We start from the raw sequence: 19,553 nt of genomic DNA, 5'->3' as shown, positions 1-19,553 counted from the left end.
AACTTACAAACAATCACACATACAGAAAAGGATGAAACTATAGGGATACTGAGCAATTTGGGCTGTTCTCGCCAAAAAATTGATCCAATTCCAATAGCCAAGATGGAAGATGTGCCATGCACTTACTCAACAAAGTCCCTTACCATTCCTGGGAGAGGCCAAGTCTCCCCAAAGCCCCCGCGAAATCTGTACGATACATCGATAGATAAATAAGTAACAATTTGTCAGGTTGTCAACTCTGCAAAGTAGCCGAAAGAAACGGATCAAATAAAATAATTTCAGTGACTATATTACCGATGTGACAGCTCAGTTTGTTTTGTTTTAATGCCTGAGCTTATCTAATTGTCTCTATCGAACTGTATTCACGTTTCAGTTTAATAGCTCCTTACATTTAAGCGTGCACTAAAAACATGATTTCAGCTTTGATATGCTTTGCTTTGATATTTCTTACATCTACCGAAGCCTCAGTAAGCGTGAGTAATCATGACCTGTGTGGTAAAAAAATAAATAAATGAACACATAAATAAGTGGGGACGTACTTAAGTAGTAGTCAATACATGTGAGCTGTGAGTGGTATTCAACGTAGCATTTGTGTTATGGAGACGAATGCTTCAGCATTGCGGGGGTTTTTGGAAAATAGGAGCATTACTTAGCAAAGTTTCGATTTGGTTATATCGACGGTGTAAGTCGGCAAATCACTTAACTCGACTTTCTCAGATTTTCTGTCATACTTTACTTTTTGAACGGAAAACTACTCAACGGTAATTCTTTAAAACTGCCGTGATTTTTCTTCTCTGTGCGAAGAAAATTCTGCAAAAACTTCAAGGAATGATGTCAATCTGTTCTTCTTTAAAAAAATAACAAAGAGGCGGAGACTTTCAGACACCGCAAACGAGATATGTGATTGCAGACTGAAAACATGAATCAGCTCACATTTCAATTTAATTGCTTTTTACACGTTTAAACGTGTACTAAAGTATGATTTCAGCTTTGACTTCCTCTGTTGCGTTGATTTTTACGTCCATCGAGGCCTCGGTGGTGAGTGTACATAGAAGACTTTTGCGGTAACCTAAAATAATATAAAAAATAAATCGCGAAATAATAATTCAATAACAAAGGCGTGGCGTGCTTTGCGATGTATAGATATTTTCCCATTTGAAGCTGTGGTAAATAATCGATTATTAAGGTGTTCGCTGCGAACACCCTGTTTATCGATGCTTTTCCATATGTTTAAATGGTCGATCAATAGATATATCGCAAATCACGCCACGGCACTGTTCGATAATTTTGTATAGCTTTGTATCATTATTTGAGGCAGTTGAAAGTCGGTACTCAGAGATTGAGAAAAGATTATGTTTGGGCCCCAAGCCCTTTTCTTTTTGATGATTTTGAGTGTAACAAGAATGGACCACTAGACAAGGTACAAATTTAAGCAATCTGATACATGTTTCTTAACCAGAATTTCACGTAAAACACGATTCGCGCAACGAAAATTACTGAAACTAATTCCTAACGAAGATATTATCGTTTTTATTTCACATTGGTTACGAGGAATTTGAACTGCCCGCTCTCAAGAAAACTCAAAAGCTCTACGTGAGTCAAATCGCTCACTACAACGGTTTCAGAAAGCTTCTCAATCGAGCAATGTTCATTTTCCACCATGTGTTGTTCAAACTATAAGTAATTTGCTACAGCTGAGCCAAAGCGTTAAAATTGAGGTTGCGAGATTTTTAAATTGCAGATACTGTCATGATAACGTTTAGCGCGCGATGTGAATCACATAGAGCATTGAGTTTTCATGAGCGGGTGGTTTGAATTTACGCATCAAGAATCGTTACATATCTTCGTAAGGAGTTGATTTCGGTAATTTTCGTTTTGCGCATCCTGTTCTCCGTGAAATTTTAGTTAAGAAACATGAATCAGAATGCTGAAATTCATACCTTGTCTAGTGGTCCATTGTTAAAAAAAAAAAAAAAAAAAAAAAAACAACCAATAACATTCTTGGAGGGTTGTGAGGAAGAACTCTCCGTTGTAAATTTAGAGCATTTTTAGTTTTAAGAAGCGAGTTATGTGAATTTTTACACATTAGAACCTAATACGCCAAAACCTCTTTTTTTTAGCCAACCACAACACACCACCACACCAACCACCACCACCACAACCATCCACCGAGCAAAAGCTTTGACGAATTACTCGATGCACTTACAGCCGTAGAAACCAATTGTAAAATCGTAATAAAGGAAGCAACAGAAGAGGGCACCGAACGGAAAAGTAATGAAACGTTCAAATGCCTGGAACTCGTTCGACAGGCGGATGAAGCACTTGTGAACATACGACACTTTTTTGATGCTGGAAGGATCTTTTTCAATTTCAGCAAAAATATCCAAAAAGATGCACACAAGGTAAGAGGAATACGATTTTGCCTTTCAAATAAATTAAGTATCATAAACCCAACGTGAGATAGCATTGCTTCTCCAACACTAGACAATGGACAAACTATAATGGTAAGAATAAATAAAGAAATACAATAATATGACAAAATAATAAATAATAGAAAAATGCACGTATAGTTTTTAATAGATGTGCAACAAGTATCTCACTATTTTCGCTGTAAGACATTTTGTGATTTTTGGGCACCTATAGAAAATAATGTATCGGCCTCCAGTTCTGTGCCAAGACGAAAAGAATTATTTTTCATGATTTTAGTAGGTACTTCAAAGATGCACTTACTGAGCATGCAAAAATATGAATTATTATGCAAAGCAAAGATATACTAAAAAATCATTGTCTAAAATTTAAAAACTAAACCAGAGGATCCTGCTTTCTAGTTCAATATTCGATTTGAAAATGTATAAGATGAAAAAGCATGAAAATACCACACAAGTGCGGAAGTAAACCAAGATGGACTCAAGGGTGGCATCATCGCGTATGTATACGATCTTTGATTTTAAATAAATTCCGTTATCATTATTTAAGAAAATGGTGAAAACCCATGGTCAAATTGTGATTAAAAAGAGGGAAACACGTACGTTTTTTCATTTTCAGTCTTATATCCCTCATGCTTATACTAACTCTACACTGGGAAAAAAACACATTGGATCTAGAGTCCAGACTCTTAAAAATATCGACAAGAAAAAGTACTTTTGATTCAATCAGAATCGAGCTTAAAAGCGGATTTCGTTTTGTTTCAAGCAAAAATCCGATTGAATCAAGAGTATTTTTTCTTGTCAATGTTTTCAAGAGTCTGGACTCTAGATCCTATGTGTTTTTTTCCAGTGTATTAGTTATAATAATTATTTTATATTTGTTATTAATAAGCGTCAAGTTTTTCATATCTTTTGCACATTTTTTTTGCAATTTTTCTCTATTTAGTAGGATAAAGCCAGAAATCATTGGTGTTACAGGGAACTGATTTCTTGCGAGAGGAGAAATTTTCCGACTTCAGCAATCAAATGAATAACCTGGCTGCGACGTACGAAACTTTATCAACTCAAATGAAAAAAATGCCGAAAGACGAGTTCATCAAGCTGCGACCTGTGTTTGACATCCTCAAGCAGAGTGACACCATTTTGACTCCACTCGTGGGGCAATTCCAAATTAATTTGGAGGAGTCTAAGGAAATGATAAAGAAGTATCAGGGTTAATGGTGGAAGTTTGAATCACGATTGAAAGCTACAATACCATGTATCACTGAGACTATGCCCTCTAACCCTTTTCCCATTATTCCGCCAATAGCGGCTGATAGGCCAATATGGTAGGCTGATCCTAAGCTCCGCCAACAAAGAGAATTCTACCGATGAATTCTAAATTATGAAAACTATCATAGGAGCCCATGTTACTATGACGTTATTACGAGATTGGCAATTGGTTATAGCTCTGCCCCCTGCCTGCCTATTGAACGACCTATATGAACATTCCAATTTTGACAAGTTTTTCCTCATAAAAATAATATTGGATGAAAGTTATGCATATTTTCCCTTTAAATGCTTCGATATTTTAAATTAAATTGCAAGCCAAAGTGTTTGAAAAGTTTGGAAAGAAAAATATTCATAACTTTCTCAATAGATCCGTAATTTATTAAAGGAAAGTTGGAAACGGCTGAAGGTTATTACCTTGTTTCTCCTTTAGTACGTTACATGTGGAGTACGTTTTTTAATGGGCCACCACTGATCTATAGCTCTTACATAGGTCAGGAAATGACATTTAGTACGGACATGTCGAAATATGAAGCACTAAGGGCCAAAAAGGGCAGCAAACCCTCTAAGACAAAAAATGTCACTTCCAATCTTCAGGGCCGTATTTACCTACTTGCCGCCCATGGGCCGCCTGTATTTTGCCGCCCCCTTCTCATTCGTTTTGAAACATCAATAAAAACCATCAAGTGAACGTGCCGGAAGGGGAGGGGTGTATAAAACGCGTTTACATACTCGTGTTGGATACATTTTTTGCGAAAGCTCTGTCAACACTACTAGCAAAATTTCACGGAACTTTGCGCAAAAGTTAAGTTCCGTAAACCTATCTCTAAGTGGACAAGGTCCTCCATTCATAAGAAATGAACCAAAAATTATGAAAGAACAATCACAAATGTAGTTTAGTAATTTCAACTTCCGCCGCCGCGCCGCGCTGACCGCACTGTGTCTGGCGCAATGCGTGAAGTATTCCTACAGTCTTACATGCGCTATGCGTTTCGGGCCGACCGCTGCTGCACGCACTGTGATTGGCGCAATGCGTGAAGTATTCCTGCGGTCTTGTGGGCGCTGTACGTTTCACGCCAACCGCGTGCTCCTGACCGCACTGTGTTTGGCGCAATGGGTGAAGTATTCATGCAGTCTTGTAGGCGCTAATATGTGTTACATGCCGATCGCCGCGCGAAGGGCTTGCCTTTTTCATCTCAAGTCCTCGTCATCATTCCTCCCTGCGTTGAGCTCCAGGCCAAATTGCGTGTTTAGTTCCTCTTTTTTACTCGACTAATTAAAGATGCTGTCTCTTTTATCACCGAAAAACGACCAAATTAGAAATTACTATACTCTCAGGAAAGAGAGATTTCGTTCCCTTTTCTCATTGATAATTTTATTTCTGAATCCGATTTTTTTATACCTACATATAAAACAATTGCAAAATTTGCCGCCCCCTGTATTTGCCGCCATGGGCCGCCCCCTTAATCCGGCCCTGCTAATCTTCAGATTCCAATATCAAACCAAGATGGCTAACGATGCTTATGAATGCACTATCTTCCGCATGAACGCATGAATTAATGCCAAAACTAAGTCGAATACATGATTTAAGAACGACTAGTCGTAACAATTTTAATAATAAATCACTCTGGATAGTATGAATTCAAAGTTTGGCTGCCTTTTGGGCCCTAAAAGCTTCATGACCTTACCTCAAAACTACCGACACGTCCATTTCTCTCGATTCGCTCTCTATATAGATACTCCGACACATAGTTTAAATATTCTAGGAAAGCTTTCATTATTTTTCAAATTTGGCACCACTGCCATTCAAAATTTGCCGCCGAACGGGCCGGACCGCGCGGTCTCAGCTGACAGCCAAAATTCGCTCTCCACCGAGCCATCATTAAAATTTTCAGTAAAATATACCATAGCAGAATCAAAATCATTCACTCCACGGAACCCGGGCTCGAGCATGTCAAAATTCGGCTCCACCATCGGGGCCTTTCTAATGCCATCGGTGATCGAGCGAGGCCTCCAGTGAAAGTGAGGTTATATTCTCCCCTCGTCGCGTATCATAACCCGTAATCTCCGAGAACTTAACCCGTAATCTCCGGGAGCCCCGCTCGTAATTTCCACGTCTCGTTTCGATAATTTGTGGTGAGCGACGATGTCCAGCGCAGAGGTGGATTACGGCGCCGGACTCGACGTCCAGATTTCCGAGGTGCCAGCGCCCGATTCACCAGGTAATGGTTCGTTTTGATTGAAAATGATGGAATATTTTTATGATAATACCGTAATAAAAAGTACCGATCGTAATAAAAAATTAATGACCTTGGTGCTTTAACTCATTCTTGATTATGTGTGTCGCAGCCTATTGGTCAAATCGTCGTTTTCTATTGCAGATAAAAGAACGTAACTAGAGTATCTATTTGGGGAGAGGACTTGATCGTATTCGATACATCAGGCAGGTGAGATTGTATCGATATCGATCGGTTCAACATGTAAACATAGCCTCAAAAGTCAAATGAGTAATCTGAGGGAACGGGCTTCTTGTGATAGGTTATTGATTCTTATAAGTATTTAAATGGCAATGAAAAGTGAAATTGTCAGAAATTTTCTCATTTTCAGTTTCTTCCACTCAAATCCTAAAATTTTTGTTTGGTTCTATGTTCTGTTGTTTTGAACCGAACGATAGATCGATCACTATCGAATACGATGTGTACGGAGCTCTTTGGGCCCAAAAAGGCAGCCAACATTTTTAATCGAAAAACACTAGAAAAATGCCGCTAGCGATCTTAATATTCCGAAATCAAAGCTAAATAGCTAAGAGATTAATTCCTTTAAAACCTTAATGAGCGTCTTTCCAGAAAAAGAATAATTTTATGCAAAAACTAAGTCAAATGCGTGCCTTACTATGGACAATTTGAGTTCATCGGTTGGCTGTCCTTTCAGGCCCTGAGAACTTAATGACCTAGCCTCTAAAAGTGCCGACATGTCCGTACCCTCTCCATATTGATGTACTTAAATATAACTACATTTCACCGTTGTAATATTCTCATTCTCATATTAAATTGTTATTAGAAAACTGTTGAAAATATCTCGCCAAAAATTCGCTGATTTTCCCTCTAATCGCACTCAAAATTCGGCAAAATCCTAGACAGAGATTGCACAAAAATATTCTCCTACAAAATTGGATTATTTTCATATTATTGTTTCCTAAGCATTTTTTCAAATGCCTAGAAAACTTTTCAAGACTAAGCTGGGAATAAGTGACAGGGTTTACACAGAATTTTCTTGAATTTTCCTCCCAGAAATGCCTTTTAAATTGAGGAGGAAAGCTCATACCATGAGGAAAATCACTTTTATCAAGCAGAAACCTGCTTGAGCAATTTTACTCGAATTTTAGGAAAATAATTTCTTAACGGCAAATCAAGTCATTCTTTACTTAATGTGCCAAGTTCTGCATGCTTTTAAAGCGTTTTGAAAGGAAAAGTTTATGAAGATACGAACTATAGTCGCTGAAAGTTTGTGTATAAAAATACAACAAAACCTGTTTGTAAAGGCAAGACTTTTTATTTTGATTTTAAAGTGACGAGAGTCTACAGTCATTACTTTCGCCTTAAAAATATTTAATCATGACTTATGCTACGAATGAAAATCTGCCTCTACAAAGCACTCTACTCAAAACGTACAGCTTATTTATGTAGTAACAAAGGCAATTCATTGTTGTACGAAAAGATTCATCTGACTTCTACTGAAAGAAAGTATTTCCACAGAAAAATTCATTAATTCACATTTACGGACCAGTTTCAAAACCACCGTAAATTGACACCCAGTGACAATATCAACTCACTTGAAAAAAAGCCTGGATGCCATCGCAATGCTGGATGTCTGCCTGCAGAGAACTTTGCGTTCCTCATAATTGAAGGAGCTTTATTGGCGTTCGGATTGCAATCCTATATTTCACTGTTTTATACACGATGTTTTCAATCGTCGTTTGTTGATAAAGATTTTCGAACAAGTCCCATGTTTTCCGCAACATATCTTTATGATATAAAGGACATAGCATTAAAAATTTGAATATTTAAGTACTTAGCAATTATTCTTTATGGAAATGCATTATTTAGGAAAATTTTACATTGCTAAATGCACTCTTTTAGAAAATGGTTTATGTGTTCGATTCACTTTTAAAAATCTTCGTAGTGTTCGTCTCGTTTTAAAAATGTTACTGATAAACAGGAGCAACGCTGCTCAGTTATAATTGGAAAAATCATCCTTGAGGAAGTAGAGGAGAAAATTATAGAAAATATTGCAAATAGGGGGTTGGACCATCTATAGCGGCCATCAGGAGATCCTCTGGTAATATCTATCAGAGACGATGCATTGTGATGCTCGATTTTGAAATCTATCTACTTATATAAAAAATCGCTTTTATAGCGCTCTCTGGCACTCTGCGACACCTAGCCGCCAAAGTCCCCTATCCTCCCAAAGCCCTTCAGGGAGTTAGCACATTCTCATTTCTTCTAAAATCCCCGTCGCCACCCTTACATTGAGCGTCCCCTGCGTCTCCTCTCTACCTGAACTCTATCTTCTTGTACATTATCACAACATCTTTGTGAAGAATTGGACGATTCGGCAACAACGCCTCGACTAATTTTATTCCTGCCTCTCCCTCTTGAACATGTCAAGGAGGTCAAGCAGAGAAACATTGTGACGACCTATGACAGGACCTATTCCATCGTGCTATGTTTAAACCACGCAACTCGCACAGAAACCTCGTGTCGATGCGTGGTTTTTGTTTACCGCTGCAGTATTCGCTGTAAGTGTACAAATTATCACCGTAAAATGCCGCTCGGCTCCAGAATCCGGGCACGTTGCTCTTTGTTTTTTCGATATAGCGACAACTATCGAGAACACAATTTTTCTAGACATCAATTATTACGTTTTAGGTAATTCTAGAGTAGCTTCATGGCCATTTTTACGCAAAATTGACCTGCCCTAAACTGAAACACAAAATGGACTGCATTTTGCAATATGGAGCTATAAATTCTGGCTCATCTGAAAAAACACTTACGTGCATAGGGAAACTAATGGCACATACGTTGTTTTTAAACCGGACCGGAATTTATAGTTCCTAATTGCAAAATGCAGTCCAAATAACAGGATGGTTCAGTTAATATCGGAACTGGAACACTATGAGCAAGCCTTTTCTCTTGTAAAAGCTGAATTGAGTTTTCCGGTTTTTAGTGTATTTTCCGAAGGAAATACACTAGGTATTGCGTTTTTAATTGCAGGGTGTCTACAAGTCCGGAATTTCCGGATTGTACTAATTTTTAAGGACGCTCCGGAAGTACAGAAAAAGTGCGGAAATTCCGCAAAAAGGTCCGGAATTTTTTTGAATTTTGTGCCATGTTTGTTGCAATTTCAAATTTCGTCAAATGGAGGTACCGAAAAAGTACGGGATTTTTATGTTTTCTGAAGTTACGTTTCTTAGCCTGGAAAACGACGAACTGCAACAAATCTAACCTTACCCGATTTCAAATTTCAGGAGAAAGAGGGGAGACCCATTACGACCCAACTATCCCGATGATAAGGATCTCAGCCCCCCGAGATTCCATCACTGAGGACAACGTCTCCCTCTTCAAACTGAGCGGCGTGGACTTCGTGTCCGAGGGCGGCTTCGCGACCGGCCGAACCGGTTGGGGCGCCCGGAAACCCGCCTCGGCGGACCTACCACTCCTGGCTGAGGGACCGGACAAACCGGCGACCGGACCGGAGGAACCGAACGAGCACCCCGAAAACGAGACCGGGGACGGTTTGCAGCGAGGACCCCCTACCGCCGAGAAGATGGAGGTCAACGAAATTGACACGGGTAGGCCCATTGTGCGCAAGCATTTCAGAAATTTTAAGATCAATGAGAAGATTTTAGGACGGATTTCCAGCGATCGATCAAGTCGTCTCGCAAAGGTAATGATTAAATAATATGTTTCAGTTACACTGAAAAAAAGATTGGTAGAATTTACTATTCCTTCACACTGTATTAGTGGTAAATTGTACCAATATTCAATTCGATTCTGCCAGAGGAATGGTTACCCGTACCAGTATATAGTAACGTTTACCTTTCCTCTGGCAGAATTGACTCTGAATTGACGCAGTGTGAAATACAGCGTAAAGGAATGGTGCATTCTTCCAAACATTTTTTTCAGCGATTCCTAAAGCCTGACGCTTGTTGGTAAACCGTGAACGTGTCGCGCGAGAAAATCGTCCCTCTCTGGATACTAGTTTCTCTACGGATGTGTAAGATCATATTGAAACCAACGTCGCATACTCGATACTCATGATCGACGCACTTACCTCGCGCTGGCGCTTGCAACGCACGCCTGAATACAAATATTCGAGCTCTACGGTCGTGCGGGTTGCAGATACTCAAAAGTTTAGGCAAAAATTCGGATTCCCTTCGATCACCTATGAAAACGTCTTTTTTCGAGCCATTGCGTCATTTTAGCAAATTTGCATTTTTGAAAGGGGACTCTGTCCTCAACCCTTAGGGGTTAGGACTTCGGACAAGGATGGGCCGGTTTTGGATTTCATGGCGTCGATTTAAGTTAAATTTTTTCCAAACTGTCTGATTGCAATGAAATAATGTTAAAATTTAGATATAAACCCCGGCTTGTGAAGTACAGACCCGCCTTTTGCTCCTCAATGGAGACCGGGGGGGGGGGGGGGGGGCTCTGGGGTCATGAAATTCGGTATCCTCGGAATCGATTCACCTCCGCAGTCCTGGACTTCATCTGACCTAAATTGGATTGCATTTTGCAACAAGGAACCAAGAGCATTCCAACGTTGCCAGGATGATTGTGCAATTTACATTCTTTGCGACACAATTACTGAAATCATGCATAAAATTAAACTTACAAAGGTAATTTTCATCATGAATTTATAGTTTACTGAGAGTAAAGATGAATTTCCTTCAGCTGATCAGTTTATATTTGCAAGGTTAACAAAGTTGCACAAGCATAGCGACATTGGAATGCTCTCGGTTCCTTTTTGCGAAATGCAATCCAATTAATCGAGAAAAGGACCTGGTACGGTGGGTCTAGGCTACCCTGTTGATCAAAGAAGCCTTATTGCATTCATCCCAAAATTCTACACTGAAAAAAATTCGCGTGTCAATTTAAGACACCCTGTATAAGCTTGTTTCATCAAAAATGATTCTATAACCATCGTAACCGACTCACTGAACCCTCTTTTTTGACCACAGGAAGATGTCAACCAGGACATCGCTCCTGTGTCTCCACCCCAGCCAACGAACCATCTCCTGTTCAACGGCGAGGGTGCTGGACGCTTCTTCCGGTTGACTTTCACCCGGGATGAGAGCAACGACGTCCTCCGTGACGTCTTCACCCCGAACCGGTTTCGGCACGTCAACACCTACGCCCCCGCCACCACGAACGTCACCTCCATCCACGCAGATACCGACGTGGATATGCTCCCTGTCCCTGCTCTTCTCAGGAACATCCCCGTGGAGGAATATAGCACCATTGGATACCCAAGGACATACCAGGTTCGAACCGGTTTCTCAGGGATCGCTAGATTGGGTTAGAACTTGTCCATTTTAACTTAAATGCACTGGAAAAAAACGCATTAGATCTAGAGTCCAGAGTCTTGAAAACATTGACAAGAAAAATACTCTTGATTCAATCGGATTTTTGCTTGAATCAAAACGAAATCCGCTTAAATTAAGAGGCTTGGTTCTTGATTTAAGCTAGATTCTGATTGAATCAAGAGTACTTTTTCTTGTCGATGTTTTTAAGAGTCTGGACTCTAGATCCAATGTGGTTTTTTTTTCCAGTGTGCATATGTCACAGGCAATTAGCAATCGCCGGCAGTCTGCAAGCCAGTGGTAAATAAATGTAGAAAAGCATAAAAATCAGAAACAAAATAATAAGATTAGAGTGCTGATTATGTTGCCTTTAATGTAAACAAGCACTTTTCCCACCGTTGAAACATAGTAGTAATGAGCTTTCTCGGACAGAAGAGCGTGCAGTGAACTCCGTGACATCAGTTGGGTTGAGATCGGACAGGCAACTAAACTAACTTCGTGACAAAGCGTAGAGTATCACAAAAAATGAAGGCGCTCCAAGGTGAGCTGCTGCTTTTGAAGACCATAATCCTTAAAAATTGCATTATGTCGATGCGCATTATTGCGAGTTATCGGAACAACGTGTGAACTGCTTGCAAATTGCCGGCGATTGCTAATTGCCTGCGACACATGCACCTAGGAGAGCGATTAGTTCGTGTAAGCATGTTTAGGCGATGTTTTTTTGTGAGGGTACCACCACGCCAGAGGGGTTCTAGGGTTGCAGCATTATTAAACTGCTCATTTCTATCAACATAAAAATGCACCTAAGTTACATGCTACTTGATCAATTTTTTTCACACACATTATTATCGCCTCGCGACCAAAAATGGTGAAAGCTATACCAATTTGAGAAATATCATTTTAGATTGTGTCTACTCGTTGCAACGTGTACTATGCGTATTTTCAGAACTTTGAAAATTTTGGAAAACGCTCTAAGCTTTTGATATTTACGAATCATATGAAGATGAGATCGTCAAGTCGAATTTGACTATACTTCCATGCATTCGAATCCACTTCAATCCAAACTACATTCAACAAGACTATTTGACTCAAAAATAACCATATCAATTCTGACTTGAGCCGTGAGATATATAAGAATACATTTAGAAACAGGGTTCATGTTAAAATGAATAAAGTTTCACTTAATTTATAAACGCACTTGGTTACATCCAAGCCAAAGTCTAATTTAACTCGATCTAAGGGTCTACACTTTCGATTTATTTTTAACAGGGGTACAGAATTTTATTAAAGAGAAGTCTCCGAAATTTCCATGAATTTTTTTAAAAATTCTAACGCTCCATATTTTCCGACCAATGTTGTCTTCCATAAATGTTTGACCTCCTTAAAAGCAACTCTTTAACCACAATTTTTAGTATTAGGCCTCTAATTTCAGGCAACCTGAAAACCCTCAAAACCTCCTCGAACCTAGCGATGGAACCGTCTGTTCCGGGGGTATCCGACGCCTGCGAGACGTCGGATACCTCCTGCAACACGCTGGACACGGACATCCAAGTGGAGGACGAGATCAAGACGGTGGAGCCGCTGTCATCGGTGAGCTCAGCGTACAACGAGATGACGTCATCAGTGCAAGGAGTGACGTCAGCCCGGGGGATGGATCTCGAGCCGGCGGCGATCATCGTTATTGGGGGGATGACGTCAGCAGGGCACAGCGGTAGTTTGGTCATTGACGAGCAGATGCCCTCGGAGGTCTCTTTGGGCGCCCGAGCGACTAGGAATCAGAAGGAGGAAGTGTGTAATTCGGAATTTGATGGACGAAAATGCTCACGGAAGGTAAATATAAGGCGTCACGGTTAAAAGAGTAAAATGAAATTTTTGTGATTCCAGAGAAAATGCGTTTGAAGCTGGATACGTTTATGGAAATATCAACAACGTCTAAAGGCAGAACAAGGTATTTTTTTTTGGGGGGGGGGGGGTTAGGATACAAAGAAGGCATAGACGAATCCAGGGGGACGTAGGGAGCGTGCAAGAAAAAGGGGGGAGAGAAAGAAGGAGGAAACGGAGAAAAAAGAAGGAAGGATGCTTATGATTAGTTCATTCATGACGAAGTTGACTTAAAATTCATGATACTCATCATTTCAGCAAGATCCTCCTCAGTAAGTTCATTCGAGTGGCTGCTCAAGAAATCTTGGATGTCTTTGTCTGTGACGTCGTAGAACCCAGCCTTTTTTGGCGAGAGCCACGATTTCGGCAAGATCCTCTTCCCCGATCGCGGATAAGCGAGTCACGGAGTCGCGGATAGCGGGGTGATGCCACAAAAATTCGATCGCGGATTAGCGAATCCGCGGATGGCGGGGTCGCGGATACCGGGGTAGCACAGTATATGCTTTAAAATTTCGAAAATTTTCCGAGGGAGCCCACCAGTCCCCCCTTCCACCCTTCGTTCAAAGTGTCCAGATCCACCTATGACAGACGGACACCTCCTGGACGGGGGCCTGGAAGGACTCTCGCACTTCTGAAGAAGATTAAAGGCCTCTGAAATTTTGCTTAAATTTAAACGCCTCAGGATTTATTTTGAGCTGTTCTTGATTAAAAATGCTTTGGAATGGAATTTAAAAAATGTGCCGGGATGCTATGCGGGAAAAATCGCCTGTATTCTTTTTGGGGGACGAGAGAAATTCTGAGGGGTGGGACGTTATTAAAAGTAGGGAATTAAAAATATAGGACAGTTTCAATCATTCAATTCAAGTTTTCCGAAGTATGAATAATGGAAGCGTTAAGTTTAACACTTTTCAAATTTTCCATCATACTAACCGCGTATTATAAGTTTCAGTTTCATAGAGTTCCCCTGAATATGTGCAGAAAGTTTGTCGAAAAATAAAATCCCTTTCTTCCTTTTTTGTAAGTTTCAAAAGCCAACACGCAGAGCACGAGTTATCTCGAGGTAGACTCACAATATATTATTTTATGTGCGTCAAAAACATCGCAAAAACTTTTTATGGCGACGCAAAGAGCCTGTCTGTCTGCCTGCCATGTCGTGTCAATCAACCTTGGAGGCCTTACATTTTCTAGAAAAAAATTCCATTATTTTTCCTCGAAATTTTATTCAAGGGCATTAAAAAATCCGTGACGCAAATGTCGCGCAAGGCTCGGTCTACAGTTTTGAGAAATAAAACGTTTTTTGCCAACGTACGTCAGAGTGAAACATGTGTGCTGATGAAAATTCTATCAGTATTTCGCCATGGTGGTTGTCTTCAATGTTAAAAAGCAGGAAAATGTATCCATATGAAATGCGCGTTCGGCATGATTGGAGAATACAATTTAAGGTAAAACCGAACAGAGAAAGTTTGAGCAGAACCAGACAACGAAGCTAGGTCATGAAAATTGAAGGACATCTTGGCGCATTTCATAACCCCTTTAAGTCCTCTTTCAGCCTCAAAAATTTGACAATGAAATGCAAAACGATGAGAGCAAAATATCATGTCTTTTAAAGGATAAAAACTGTCACCTCTGCGTTCATAGTTGTATAACAAACAGCTAAGGAATCGAAAAATTCGCTATTTTTATCTATTTTCGGGAATTCATAGAAATATATACTTAAAGAGAACCAAATATTACCTCCATCATGCAATAGGACTTTTGACCGGAGTTCTGGCTCAACTTTGAAGTAAAATCTTAGAATAATGATTTCAAAAAGTAACATTCATTCAGATAAACAATTATGAAACACGTTGAATTTCCGGGTCTGTGAAGACCTCAATGAGCACCTATTCTTACAAGGATACAGCGGCGATTCCAGCAAAGTGGCAACTCAGTTAATACTCAATTTTAAGCCATTGAATGTGTCGATTCTATGCGACAGGCTACCACATCTAGGATCGATTGTTTCACATACGTTTAAATGGAGAAAAAGCAGATTTGCCAACTTTCAATATTCGCCTTTGTAAGGATATATATTTTGGTCACAGTTCCCTTTTAATTCAATGAAAGACAGCTGAGTTTTTGAAACTCTTATCAAGAAGATATGCTTTTCTTGACTTTGACTATCTGTATGAGGATCAATGTGTCGATAGTTAAAGTGCAAAACTACGTATCCCCATTATGCGGTGTACGAAAATTTCTGCTACCATTTTACTTTTTCGAGGAGAAAAAATAAGCCAACTTGGTAGCTTGAAACTTATATCCTCTGCTAACAGAGAAGAAAACTTGAGGGCATTTTCAACAATTACGTTGAACAGTTTTCCAGGGAAAAGATGAAGTACGGCAAGAAGTCAGCAACGTTGCAAACGGAGCTAAGTGGTCCCGCATTTTGGCCATCGATGCATTAACATAATATGGACCGCATTTATCAAAAAGACACCAGCGCAATTACAGTGTTCCTAAAGTGTTGCCTCTTCATAGTTATCTGAAAACTCTCCCAAAATAGCAAACATCTAAAAATAAAATAAAAAAAATGAAAAAAAATGAGAAATGATTTAAATAGAATTAAATGAGAAAAACATCTACAGGTCGTAAAAAATGTATGACGAATCTCAATAAACAAATATTTGCAAACAAAAATAAAAAAATTTCTAGGGGTAAAAATTCGCATGATGAAGTACTATTACACCCCATAATAGAGACCATCATGGAACAGGCGTATCAATGACTAGATATTTATTTGATACAAAGTTACGAGCGAACTTTGAAGTTCAAAAAAAAGCAATGAAGCTTATGAAGTTCAGCATCCCATAAAAAAATTGTTCGTTTTGAAGGGAAATAATTTTGTAAATTTTAATACTGCGCATGTATTTAGTATTTTTAAAAGAAAAAAAGTAGTTTCAAGATTTTGAAAACACTGTAATCACGCTGGTTTGTTTTAGCTAAATGCGCTCCGTATGATGTACCTACGCATGATTATGATTTCGCTATTTTAGTTTGGTTCAAGAGTCAACGAAACCTGGAAAAATGGACGAGGCGCAGGAGGAAAAGACAGTACTCTAAGTTCTTGCACGGACGACGAATCACTCACTCTCGATCCCAGCCGAAAAAATTCCTTCGTGTCCATCGACCTGGACTCAGAATCCTTTTTGAGGGACAGCGAAAATGTGCGCAGCCCTGTGGGAGAGACTCGGAACGGCCCAAAGGGACTCCTTGATTCCAAAAAAGACCCATCACGACTCCTCAAGATGAAACGGAAAATCAGGAATATTTGCGAGAGGGTCAAACATAACGTGATCAGGAAGAGATAGGAGTGGATGATGTCTATAATGTTTCGTTAGTTCGTTTAATTTAGATTTTCAATGTTGACTGGACTTCGGAAAAAAAAATGATAAGTCAAAACTCGTGTAGGTACTCAAAGGTGCTTGCGTACTTTTTAGCCTAAACATTCATTTGAATGCTGTAACAAAAACAAAAAAGCAAAGAAAAAACCGAATTATAATATTATGTTGTTATTATATATCCAAACAAATGTTCAATGAATTTCGATTTTTCTCGCAGCCTCAATATTTTATTGCTTTTGAAACATTGGATGGTTCTGAATACATGGAGATATAAGAATCTTCTATAAAATTCAGAATCAAGTGTTGCACTTTCAGACCATTCAATTATTTAATTATTTTTCATCTGATTCACCTGCAATACAACTATGTACATTGATGTAATGTAATTGAGTATGTATGTAATTGTATGCAAATGTATGTAATTTGAGTCAAGTTCTTGGTGATACAAGAAAATTAAACCTAATTTTCTTTTATTATGAATTATTTGCATGCTTTGTCCGCTTTTTTTTATTATTTTTATATTTTTTTAACAGTTATCTGAAGCTCAAGAAGTGCCCATACTCTCCTTAAAGAGGAGCTCTAATTCTCATGGAAAATACCTATTACCAGTAGCGACGACTCCTTTAAAAAAAAATTGCACATTAAAAAAATGGCAACTCTCAAAGAAGCTTTTAAAATTATGTTTTTAGAAACTCTCTTTGGATATTTGTTCACGTAAAATTAAAGGAGAAAAAACGGAAAAACCTAAATTTTTGCAAAAGTATTTGTAGAAAAATATTACGTAAGTTTTATTTCCAAAAGGGGTCTTCTAAAATCTAATTTTTAACAGTTTTTTAAAAGGTTTTGAAAAAAAAAAACTTTTCAACAGTCATTGTTACGATGATGTAATGGTATCACGTTTGGAACAATCCCTGATCTTTTTTCGTCGATTTTCTTGTCCTGTTTCCTTACCTTGAGAGGACCTTCCTTTAAATTTCCTTCCCCTGTTTCGTGGTTCCCCTTTTAGCATCAAACCTATCCCCACCACACGAATTAACTTTAGAACAATACATGCTGGAACACTGAGTCTCATTCTGAGTTAGCTCCTGAGATTGCTTGTCCGGCTACAGAACAGTCGTGTGGTGTATTTCGCGATAAATCGATTGATCTGCTATTCAAATCTATGAAAAAGTATCGATAAAAAGTATCGCAACAAATACCAGAATAATCGTTTTTTTACCACTGTTTCAAATGGGGAAATATCGATTATCGATTATCGATCATTCACGCCTCACTACTGCTGCAGAAGGGATGCCTACCGGGTTAATGTCTGCTGCGCAGCGAGACGAGACGCACAGAAAAGGAGAGTTGTTTTGTTTGTACTGAAAGCTTTCCGTTTTTCGAAGTTCCAACTAAAAAAAAAGGAATCTCTGGTCACTAAGGCAACGTGGCCAATATTCGAGGCGTTGCCAATTCGTTTGGTGAGTACTTGAGGTAAGTTAAAATGAGGAAGCGTTCCTTCGAGAGCAACTGGGCTACATTTTGAAGTAAGAAACTACCATTTCTGGTTTATTTTAGAGGCAACATACTCACGTCCCATTAGTTCTTATATTCATAATTTTAACCGTTAAACCATCAAATTCGATGTCGACGACAGTCCAAATGCTGACTTGTTGACCAAGAATTTGGCTTGTATCGCTTCTATCACTGTTGAAGCACCCTCCGCAGTCAAAGCGCCGTAGATGAATGAATATACGACTATTTAAGCTCCTAGGAATGCGCGTTGCATACCCACCAAAATTAAGGCGAACGCACACCTTCACTCACAAATTTCGTAATCAACAGTGTGGTTTACTGATTGCCGGATGACTTGGAGCTCATGGATTTTTTTATTGAAGTATTTAACCTAGTCTGTCAGACTTAGATCCTGGACAGAGACAACCTGGACCACCCACCTAACATATCAGACGAGGACGCATTGGAATTCGGAATGAGGAGAAGAAAAAATAGAAAATGGAGAAAAAGAAGGAAAAGAAGATGGTGAAGATACGTAAGAACAGAGAGAAGAAGAATAAGTGGGAGCAAAAAATTGAAAGGATCAAGGATAAGTAATTATTATACTTTTTTATTCTGTATCTTCTTCCTTATACCCTCCTCGTTCCCTTTCTCTTTTCGTTCTTCCTCTCGTCTTTTTTCATGCTTTTCTCCCTTTTCCTCTTATTTCTCCTCTTCCTTGTTCTCGTTGTTGTCGTCGCCGTCGTCGATCCTCGTATTCTGCTTCTTCTTCTCCTCCTCCTCCTCCTCTACCTTCTTCTTCTTCCTCCTCCTCTTCTTCTTCCTCTCCTTATCTTTCTTCTCCCTTCGTTGTCGTCCCGCTTCAAGTTTTTAAGCCGCTGCACTTATGCGTTTATCAAAACTCCAAGCAAAGACCCGAGTCGGTCAGAATAGGGCTATAACGAGCGACAGAGGCATAGGATGTCCTCGGCATGCAATACCCTGATAAGTACCGTCATCCATCGTTATTCCACCAAACGCAACACCTCCGTGCCTTCATAAATATCGAACGTAGAAACTTAGCGTTTGGTCTACTGTATATGGATTACATTTTGCAATAAAGAAGCTCTATTTCTAGTCCGTTTCAGAAACAACAAACATGGTATTGCTTTCCCCCGGATATGTGCCTTTATGGGAGAACCAGAGATGGTGGTTCCTTATTGCAAAATGTATTCCATTGCCATAGATTCTTCGACCATCAAAACACGATCCTACACCTACATGTACGAGCTGATTGTTAAAATTGATAGACAAAGCTACAGACAAAGCAGACATAGGGAGTATGGAGCGATCCTATTGGTTTAAATGGGCGGTTCTTATAGATTAAGGTGGAAAATGATGGACCAACTGAACCTCATTTAGCAATATGGAACAACTATTTCTGGCCCATTTCAGAAACAACATACATGGCATTGGTTCCCCCCGGATATGTGCTTCTATGGGACAGCCAGAGATGGTGGTTCCTTACTGCGTCAACTGCGG

At 39.4% G+C, this 19,553-nt stretch overlaps 1 protein-coding gene across 7 annotated transcripts; it reads left to right on the top strand.

Annotated features, from left to right (window-relative positions):
• Nucleotides 1–205: 205 nt before the first annotated feature.
• Nucleotides 206–16,973, top strand: LOC109040380 (uncharacterized). 7 transcript variants are annotated; one of them, XM_072303949.1, is made up of 7 exons: nt 206–473; nt 2,121–2,402; nt 3,405–5,917; nt 9,223–9,641; nt 10,936–11,272; nt 12,710–13,107; nt 16,191–16,972. In XM_072303949.1, the coding sequence occupies exons 3-7, from the start codon at nt 5,842–5,844 to the stop codon at nt 16,503–16,505; spliced, it is 1,545 nt and encodes a 514-aa protein (XP_072160050.1). In that variant the 5' UTR covers nt 206–473; nt 2,121–2,402; nt 3,405–5,841; the 3' UTR covers nt 16,506–16,972. The 7 variants fall into 7 exon arrangements, with proteins under 7 accessions (XP_072160050.1, XP_072160048.1, XP_072160051.1 ...); XM_072303947.1 differs by lacking the exon at nt 206–473 and adding an exon at nt 480–682; XM_072303950.1 differs by lacking the exon at nt 206–473 and adding an exon at nt 480–761.
• Nucleotides 16,974–19,553: the final 2,580 nt, after the last annotated feature.

Source organism: Bemisia tabaci, chromosome 9 (assembly GCF_918797505.1).
Source record: "Bemisia tabaci chromosome 9, PGI_BMITA_v3".
Taxonomy (NCBI): domain Eukaryota; kingdom Metazoa; phylum Arthropoda; class Insecta; order Hemiptera; family Aleyrodidae; genus Bemisia; species Bemisia tabaci.
The sequence above is the reverse complement of the archived record's forward strand: the minus strand, read 5'-3'. Positions and strand labels throughout refer to the sequence as shown.